Source organism: Physcomitrium patens, chromosome 12 (assembly GCF_059467195.1).
Source record: "Physcomitrium patens ecotype Gransden chromosome 12, ASM5946719v1, whole genome shotgun sequence".
NCBI classification, from domain to species: domain Eukaryota; kingdom Viridiplantae; phylum Streptophyta; class Bryopsida; order Funariales; family Funariaceae; genus Physcomitrium; species Physcomitrium patens.
Window position 1 is genome coordinate 16915736 of NC_143421.1, and position 10693 is coordinate 16926428.

Consider the following 10693-nt stretch of genomic DNA (forward strand, 5'->3'; position numbering starts at 1 on the left):
ATAGGAGCCTAAAGATGAAGATTTAAACTAATAGGAGGTTAATTGGGAGGGATGAAACCAAGGCATGGTTGGATGAAGGTAGAAATAAGGATCTTCATCCTCATTGGTCGAAATCCATGCCCAATGGACTTTTAGGAGGCTGCCCGCGACCTTGATAAGGGTTTCGGCGACTTCAAAGAGGCCATTAGGAAATCAGAGGCAAGGGTTGTAAAGTTTAGGATTTTGGCTACAATTTTTGTGCAAATTTTATAGGGTTTGGAGTTAGGGTGAATAAGTTATAGCCGTTTGAAGTTAAGGTGTCAATTTGAGACCTATTGTTATTGTTTTGAGTTTAAGAGGAGTCTTACGGAAGCTTTTGGAGATCGGAAGGTGCGGCGCAATTTTTGTGCAAATTTTATAGGGTTTGGAGTTAGGGTGAATAAGTTATAGCCGTTTGAAGTTAAGGTGTCAATTTGAGACCTATTGTTACTGTTTTGAGTTTAAGAGGAGTCTTACGGAAGCTTTTGGAGATCGGAAGGTGCGGCTGGAAGGGCAACTTCAAGACATACATCTTTTGCGAAGGAAATTTTGCATTTGGAGTTTATGTGAGGGAATTATAGGGAGTTAAAGACATCGCATTCAAATCAAAGGCAGTAAGTGAGCGGTTTTGTTCAAAGTAGTGTTAGGAGCCATAACTTGAGTTTCCGAACAAAATTTTAGCTCAAACTTTGGGAGAATGTAAAAATTTGTGTTAAAAAGCTATCTATACAAGTTTCGTGGCATTTGGACTTATGGTTTGTGAGATATAAAGAAAATTGCACATGGGTATATAAAGATTAGGGTTTGAAGCGACTGTTAGGGTTTTGAAGATATCTCAAGATCCGCAACGAATTTGTGGTTGAAATTTGTTGTAAAAATTAATAACAACATATCAGTAGTTTATGTAAATTTTGAACTTGTTTGGACGGTTGGATGAAGAGTTATGAGGTGTTGAGGTTTGGGAGAATTTCCACACAAGGATATACAAGGTTTTAGAGTACTTCTACCATATTTTGGGTGTTGTTGGTTATTTAAGACTTAAGTATTTGGTGTTATTGTCCCAAAAGGAGAACTTATTTATATAAAATTAGGGTATCCTTATTTTAAGCTTGATTGAGCAATTAGTGACAGCCAGAAGTCCAATGCTTTCTTGAAGCAAAACCTCTCTACCCTGACAATGGCGAAGGTGGGGCAAGTTGGAGTATCTTGTTCATTGGTGCGACTATGACATTAATGAGCGAACGTGGGAGCCAGCTGAAAATCTCGCCAATGCACCGCAAAAAGGTACACGAATTTCATCAACAATATCCTCATAAATCTAAGCCAATTCGACAATAGCTTCCTTCTGAAGCTTGCTCACCCAAGAATATAAGAAAGGGGGAGAGCACCACCAAAATTCGTAGTTGATGTAGTTATTTTCTCCAAGATAAAATAGAATTTTTTCAGTAGCCATAGTTTGGTCTTCTGATATGAATAGCCAAGAAATAGATACTATACTAGTCAGATTATCTCAACCGACTAGTTCACGAAGGCGACGCCAAGATGAAGAATCTCCTACACCACAACGACGACGGAGGATACCGAGTAACCGATCACTGATGATTGTATTTGAATCCGAGCTTGCTTACAATGGTCAGCCAGAAGGCGTGTTTGCAGGACAATTTCACAATGAGGATATGGAAGTTCATGCTTGGTCAAAAGTTGAAGGAGTGGGCCACTACCGTTGGCTTCAAGGGCCGATGAACCACTTGCCTCGTGAACAACAGTTGGAGTTCATAACAGACGTTATACAACAGATCTTCATTTTCTTGCATTGGTACTGATTAACAACAACATTGCTTCTCAAAAACCTCGAAGCTAAAGGAGGGGATGATGTTAGGGACATAGTCCTTAGAACCTTTTAGAGACACGTTTCTAGAACCTTCTAGAAGCAAGTCTTTGGAACCTTTTAGAAGCTTCTTAGTTGATAGAAGATGTTAGGGACATAGTCTTTAGAACCTTCTAGAGATAAGTTTCTAGAACCTTCTAGAGATAAGTTTCTAGAACCTTCTAGAAGCAAATCTCTAAAATCTTCTAGAAGCTTCCTCATTGGTAGAATTTGCTTGAGAAGCTTCCTAAATAGGAGTATATATTGGAATCGAGGCTGAGGAGTTCTTCAGTCTCAACAATACATCTCTCGGAGCTCTAATTCATCTCTCTGGTGTTCTTCTTGTATTTATCTGATTAATCTAGTTCTTGCCAATTCTTCTTGAACTTCTTATTAGATCTCGAGTCTGTATTTTTGTGTCCATAATACTTCCTTAGATGATATCCTATGGTTATAGAATCTTTTGGCATCTTATTAAGTATGAGGATATCTTATGCCAAATACTAATTATTCTTAGCTAATCTTTAGATATTCCCTAATTCATACTTTATTCTCTTGACTTTGACTCTTGGTCCTTAACCTCATCTTATATCCATAGGATGCTTCTTTTAACTACCAAGAATCAATACTTTGACTATTAGCAACTTATTTAAAATAATATCTTCTACAAGGTAATTTATTCCACTTTTACTTTTACTTCCTTATTTTAACATCCATTGCAACATATATATATCTTTATTGTTAAATGAATTCAAATTATAATATACACTGTTCACATACTTGAATATTCAAATTTATTGATTGTTCTAAAATACATTGAACTTTTTATACTTCCACCAATTTGATTGTTTGAAAGGTGACAAAGTATATAACTTTCAAACATAATCAACAATTTCAAATATATTTAATTTAAAAAGATTCATACATTGATGATATTATAACCAAATTTCTATACTATTTCTAATATGCATTGAACTTTTCATAATTCCTCCAATTTGGTTGTTTGAAAGGTTGCAAGGTATATAACCTTCAAATATAATCAACTATTCAAATATATTTGATTTAATAAGCTTCATATATTAATGATATTATAACCAAATTCGTTTTCAATCTAACAATGAGAACTCTTCCATTTTATATCAATGGTTATCAAATCTCCAAGCATATGATTATTTCTTTAGTGGCTGCTACACCTCATTATATGCAAATCCCAGTTAAAAAGAAACTTTGAATTGACAGCACTTCATTAGAGACATCATACACGTCAAGGAGATTGTTTAAGAAAACTAAAATTAAGAGATTTTCGGCACAATGGACATGTAAGCTAGTAAAGCAAGCATATTTTCAACAAGGCTCAATAGTTTCACCAATCACTTCGATTTTTCAAAATGGATGTAATTTGTTGTTTTAAGAGGCAATGCAAAAGCATAAGGAGTCATGCAACTACTCTCCGTGGTGTTGCTCAAGTAATCAATGACAAGATTAGGAGGGAAGACTAAGTTCAATTATAACCGCGTATAAAATCTACCTTGGAATTGTAGCAATCGTCAATGACGTCCACAAGGTTGACAAATGACGGTCTAAGGTGCAGATTATTAACGTCTGACCATTACTCCACCATGATTTCAGAATTAGACGCCCCTAAGCATTCTCGACGGCGGTGCCGGGATGCAGACTGGCACAGCGGCGGCAACCGACACTGCGATTCGCGGTACTCAAAACAACATTCCTCGTCATGCGTAATCCACGCCAATCACCCCGACCGATGGGGTCCTGTCCCAGCACCTACACAACCCACCATCTACACCTCCGCCTCCGGGATGCGCCACACCCATGTCTCCACACCACACACTCCGCATCGTACAGAACAAGAATATTGACTTCATTTAAATTACATTGCCTGCTTACAGTTTCATACTCTCATCTTCCGACTACAATCAACATCCTACTTCACTTCGAAAACGTGTCGAAGATTGTGGTGTGCAGGGGGTCCGCCAGGTGAGTGGCCCAGTTGTCCAGGGGTCCCTTGCCCGTGGCAGCGGCCTGCGCTGCGAAACCCAAAGCGGCAACCATCGCCAGCCTCGCGTGCTTGATTTCGGCTAATTTCAATGTCTCCTTCTTGTCCTCCGTGTCCGCGAAGTTCAGTGGGTCGAAGAACTTCCCGCCCGGATAAAGACGCTTCTCGGGGTCCAGCTCCGCGTTCCTCTGGAACTCGATGAATCCCACCAAAAATGCCTCGATGTAAACCAGGCTGGTGATGCTGAACGGCAGGGGCAGCCCGAAGTATGAAGCACCGTCCACCAACTCAACCTGTACTCCCATTGCAACCGACCCGCGTCAGCCACATACCCATTGCTCGTGCATTCCGACCCACCAAATCCCTCATCACTCATCACCCACCGAACACGCCAGACAACATTCTTCATGAGTCCAACCACAACTCCGGACGTACCCGCTCAATCATTTACAAACAATGCGTCGGCGACAGGCACCGTCACGCTAGGGCTCCTAATCGGGATCCTCACGGCCTTCGACTCACACCTTCTCGCACGGCTAGCAAACCAAGCCGGTGCTCGTAATCAAACAGGGGCACTCTCCCACTCACCGACACCAACACCAACAATTCTCGACTTACAACACAATGAGAAGCCCTACCTTGCCGGCATCTTGCCATGTCACGCCCGTGAACGCCTCCACGGACAGGGCCCCCAATATGGCAAGCATGGCCCAGCGCCCGTGGATCAGCTCGCATTCCCTGAACCTCTGCAGGCCGAACACCTCGCTGTACGGCTGGAACGGGGTTGGGGCGATCTCCTCCTTCTTCGAGATGCGGGTTCCGATCACATCTCCGGCCTCGTTCTTGGCCAGGTTCTGGTTCAGCGAGTCCAGCTCAATCTGCAGGTACTCCGGGCTCTTGCCCAGGCTCAAGGGGTCGAATCCGTAGTCTCCGGGGAGGGATCCGTCCAGCCACTCGGGCGCCTGCGCGCCGGGGAACCACAGCGGCCTGCCAGCGCCGGAGCCCGAAGCCTTCTTCACCGCCTTGGACGCGGCCTTGGCAGCCTGCTTGGCCTTGCCCGGCACCGAGAACCTGGCCACCACGCGCGACCCATTCTGCACGCCCAGTCGCTCCACGGACCTCACGAACGACGACGACGCGATGCTCGCGCACCTCACTGCCTGCGCCATCGCTGCGATTTGCTCGAACACTTCCCTCTCAGAGCCGGTCACAACGCTCGATGGGTCAGTATGATCAGCAGTTCTGTCCGAGTGCAAGATGTGGCGAGCTCAAGTTTTTCTGGATACGGTCAAGATTGCGTTGGGTTGGAAACGATATCCTACTGCTCTCATGCGTGTGGCCGAGAGACGGTGCTGCGGCGCTCCCGACCAACCAGGGATCCCCTCATCCTGCCCCACTCTCCGACGGAATATCGGCGAACTTCGTTGCATTGGACGCATAGTTTTGGCGATTCGTCTTTGGCTGTGAGAGTTGCAGTGGGTCTTTATTGGCTGTGCTGTTAGATTCCTCAAGGTGGGTTATCCACACTTGGTCTTTGTTTATTCTTTTCCCTTTGGATATGGAATACTTCCTGCATGGGTTTCGCAGCCTTTTAAATTTGGCTTGCATTGGATGTATGATCGTTGAAACCTTTCGTGTGTATACGTTGTTTCTTGAGCTGAGGATAATTTTCATTCACATTAGTTGGAACGTTCATGAGCTTACCTACACAGTATCCTACATTGAGCATGTTTTATTTCAATTTGTTGTGTTTTTTTCTTCTACGAGAGTCTCCTAATTGCATTCAGAACTGTGTCTTTCTATGTCTGATTGATTTTAACAAAATATTAGAAATTGGGCTTAGAGTGCTTAAAGTGTTAATTTCATCAATTGAAATTATTTATTATACCCTTCTATACAGTACATGTGTTGAACCATGAGTGCACTGAAATGGTATTCTCATTTTATGCTGTAGTATTTTTATTATTTATTATATTTGCAAAACTTATGAAGAAAGCATTGTTTTTAAAGAAGTTTCATGTAATGTTGTAAAAATTCTCAAAACAATGTTTTGTAGGAATTTTAAAATTATACACTTGTAATCATGTGGTGGATATTGAATTCTTTTCTTGTTTATTTATTCATTTGCTCATTTTCTCATTCACTCATCCATTTGTGTGTTTATGTATGTATGTATATATATATATATATATATATATACATATATATAAAGAGAGAGAGAGAGCCAGAGATATTTGAATCAGTATACCTGTTTATCCTGATGATTATAAATCAAATTGTAGATTGAGTTTATGATGTGTGTAAAACTTCAAAACATACAAATTCACTATTATAGAAATGTCAAATATCGCACATACTTCTTGAGATTTTCTTAAATTTTTTAACAAAGTATTATTTGAAGACGTCCAAATCTAAATAAATAAATAAGTAATAGAATTCATGCATTGAGAACAGAAAGTTATATAATGGACCCAGTCATAAGTTTGATGCATGTAGTGTAAATCAATCTTTTTTGGTACTGAAAGCACAAAGTTTCAATACACATCATTTACTGTTACTTGTTCATATATACTTACAGAAAAGTATTTAGTACAATTTTAATAACACCATAAAACCAATAATGCTATTGCTTGATGATGAGAACATAAATCACTCTCTCTACATACGATTTCTACATACAAGAGAATGTTTGACAATGTGCAAGGCACTAAGCATCTAAAACCCGTCAAAGGACAAGATCTACATATTTCATGTGATATTAAAGAAAATGGATATGAAGACTATGGCAGCTTAATAATAATAATAATAGTAGTGAACAAAAAAAAAACAAAAAAAAACAACAACAACAACAACAACAATGAAGTTTTTGATGTGCTCTCAAATTTATATTTTAAAAAAACAAAGGAGATACTAACAACATATAATTAACATGAGCATGAGAAATAAATTATTCACATATTTGATTGAAATGGCGCACTTGAAATATCAAATATTTAAAAAATATTTATTTTATTTAAATGGATACAAAGTTGAATGTCTACATTACAGTTTCACAATCCAATATTGTATGTGTTGGTAATAGAAGTAAAGTGAGATGATCTGCAAAGTTTTTGTTAGTTGAATTATTTATACACATCACATAAACATCATAGTTAAGTTTTTTTTTAAAAAAATATATTTATATATATATATATATATATATATATACTTTAAACAACCATTACTCAAACATATTTATAATGCAGAATTTTTTACATGATTTTGGTAACTTTGATGACTTGATTTTGGCCATTTTTCTTAGTAATATGTTGCAGCTCTGCATTAAAGTATAATAAAAACATTATATCACTGAAGTAATGTATAATTTTTTTTTATATATACTCTCTTTTTTTTTGATAAAAACAAGAATACATTAAAAAAAAATTGTTCAAAAATGTTCAGGACAATATTTACCATTTGTGAAGATCATAAGGATTGCTTCCATTAATTATACAGGTGAGTAATTTTTAGACAATTAAATATTGATGTGCATAGAAATTAGGTTCTTTAGGTATTTTTAAAGTATATATTTGATTTGAAAGTAAGTACATCAGCCCACATTCTACATAAGTAAGATTAAGCTGATCAATAAAATTATTCTTATTACAATCAAAGTATTGATTTTTTGTGGGATATATTCAATCCATAAATTGATAGCAACTTGACTTTAGAATATGCTCAAATTTTAGAATTAGAATAAGTTATTAATAATAATAAAAAGAATCAGCTTCTATTTTGGCTTTAAACCTTTAAAGCTCTCTTTCCAAGAAAATGATAAGCTTAGAAGAAGCAAAACAAAAGTTATCAAATACTTTAGATTGTCATTAACAAACATGATAAAACTATGTGTTGTTCATAAGATTGGTCCTATAAAGTCTAAAAGATTGTTTTAAATCTTTATTTAATGATATGGTAATCCAAGATAGATGGAAAAGTTTGAGAATGTTAGAGAATAAGTCTATAGTAATATTTATATAAAATGTTTATGAACTTATCAATGATTTGAGAGAGATAAAAGAACTTTCTTTGATTATGTCATTGTTTAAAAGATAATGAAGGTACTTCCTTTAAAATTTGAGATATTAATGTGTATTATTATAAATGAGCATATATCTTCAATATTAGTTGTTTTAACAAGTAGAGTACAAAAAAAAGAAATAAAAAAGATTAAATTAGATCTATATAAAAAAATATTAATATTTTAAATTTAAAATGTAATTTGTAGACATTAAAAATCTATATGGCATCAAGAAGAACAACTCAAATCATATTATGGATATGAAAGCATAAAAAGTAAAATAAACCTAGAATGACATTATTATCAAAAAAACCAACTACTTACTTGAGATTGTCTTGTACTAGCTGTTAGGGACATAATCCTTAGAACCTTCTAGAGACAAGTTTCTAGAACCTTCTAGAAGCAAGTCTCTGGAACCTTCTAGAAGCTTCCAAGTTGGTAGAAGTTGCTTGAGAAGCTTCCTAAATAGGAGTATATATTGGAATCGAGGCTGAAGAGTTCTTCAGTCTCGACAACACATCTCTTGGAGCTCTAGCTCACCTCTCTGGTGTTGTTCTCATCTGATTAATCTAGTTCTTGCCAATTCTTCTTGAACTTCTTGTTAGATCTCGAGTCTGTATTTCTGTGTCCATGACACTTTGTCGAGGCTTCATTCACCTCAGATATCAGAGCTAGTTTCTTCTTTCTTAGAGTATGGATTACCCCTCTGCTTGGAAAATATACTAGTATTTTAGAAGTTACGGATTACCTTCCTCTAAACTGATACTTCTTTTGTTACAATATTGGAGTCTTATTCTTCTTGGAGAGAGTGGATTACTCCTTTTCTTAAAGCTCGTAAGGTATTTTAGAAGATGCAGAGTACCCTCCTCTAAACCAATATTGTCTTCTTGTAGAGTCATTTCTGTCCTTCTCTTAGAAGGGCTGGGAGCCAAGACATTAGTATGACAGAAAGTTCAGAGTCTAAGTTGCATGCTATCATGAATGCCCTCGCTACATTATCACAAAGAACTGCAGAGATTGAAGGAGTCGTCGCAAGGCTTCATAATGATGGAGCATGTGGGATGGCACAATCTAGGTTGCACCAGTCTCAAACTTCTGCACTTGGAGAAGCAACTTTGCCTTAAGTTTGACAAGCACCGCTGGTTCTACAACATAAGGAGCCCCGAGTTAGCCTTCCGCACAAGTTCGATGGTACGGGTTCCAAGTTTCGAGGATTCGTCAACCAAATCAGGTTGATAACAGTTTTACAGCCCGAACACTATCCAATGGAGGAGTCACGTGTTGGGATTGTTCGAACCTTATTTACAAGACAAGCTCTATCATAGTTTGCTCCTTTGTTTGAGAAACGATCGTCCATACTAAACAACTTTGAAACCTTTTTGGAGGCATTTGTAGAAGCATTTGGTGAACACAACAAGGTTTGATGGGCTACAACAAAGATCCGGTCGCTACAACAAGAGATGCGCTCTACATCATTCTATGCATCGGACTTCAGGCAATTAGCATGCGACATCAATTGGGATGAAGAAGCGTTGATGAGTCAATTCTATTGGGATTTAAGGGACGATGTGAAGGATTTACTGTTAACTCTTCCTGATCCACAAACGCTCAACAAAACTATTAGCCAAGCTATGAAGTGCGATAACCGCCTATTCCAATACCACCAAGACCAATATTCAAGACAACATACGGTTCGCCACGCCCCAACTATGTCAGCAAGTAGTATGAATTCACATTCAGAGGTAGAAGACATGCAAATTGATGTGGTACGTGTCAAATCCCTTACTCTAGAAGAAAAAAATCGGCGTATAGAGGAAGGTCTATGCTTGTATTACGGTGAAGAAGGCCACAAAGTTGGAAACTGTCCCAAGAAGCAAAATCGACATATTGTCAAGACTAGGGGCGCATTTATTCAAGAAAACGAGGATACCTAGGCACAATAGGAACCGTGCAGCAGGACAGTGAAATATCACAACAACAACCAGGTTCCTTTCTTTCCGCTCAACCTGCCCTTTGTTTTATAATCCCTTTGCTTATTGGCCCTCAAAAACTGAGAACCTTAGCATTATTAGATTCAAGAGCATCTGCTTGTTTCTTAGACGAAGAATTTGCAAAGCATCATAAGATCCCTTTAGTACAAAAATCCAAACTTGTTCACGTTGAAGTTACAGATAGGCGACCTTTATTGTCTGGTAGTGTCACTCATGAATCAGAACCTATAGAAGTGACATTTAAGGGCCATAGTAGTCATATTATTTTCAATATTATTAGAATCCCATCAAATTCTGTTATTCTTGGTCTTTTCTGGATGGAAAAGTATAACCCATCTATAGATTGGAAGTTGCAAAAGATGACCTTTTCTCACAAAACCACCCAAGAGCAAGCCTAGGAGAAAACCCCAAATAGAGAAATCCTTATTTATTAGAGCAAGAGCGTTTATAAGATCATCTAAGGAAGGCACACCGTTTATCATTTATCCGGTTCCAACTACAAGGGAGAAGATCTCGACAGCAAGTATACCGGAGCAATATAAGGATTTTAAAGACGTGTTTCAAAAAAAAAATGCCGACATGCTATCGGAACACAGACCATATGATTGTGCCATAGACTTACGGAAAGGAGCACAACTATTTTTTGGCCCAATCTACAATCTATCGCAGACTGAGTTGGCGGAGTTGCGGAAGTACATCGACGAGAATCTAGCCAAAAACTTCATCCGTCATTCAAAATCGTC

The 10693-nt window shown here is 38.1% G+C and overlaps 1 protein-coding gene across 1 annotated transcript; it reads right to left on the reverse strand.

Moving 5' to 3' along the window:
- Positions 1-3367: 3367 nt before the first annotated feature.
- On the reverse strand, positions 3368-5138 carry LOC112289669 (chlorophyll a-b binding protein CP29.1, chloroplastic). Its single transcript, XM_024535074.3, has 2 exons — positions 4541-5138; positions 3368-4195 (listed from the first exon to the last, which is right to left on the reverse strand). The coding sequence occupies exons 1-2, from the start codon at positions 5069-5071 to the stop codon at positions 3836-3838; spliced, it is 891 nt and encodes a 296-aa protein (XP_024390842.1). The 5' UTR covers positions 5072-5138; the 3' UTR covers positions 3368-3835.
- Positions 5139-10693: the final 5555 nt, after the last annotated feature.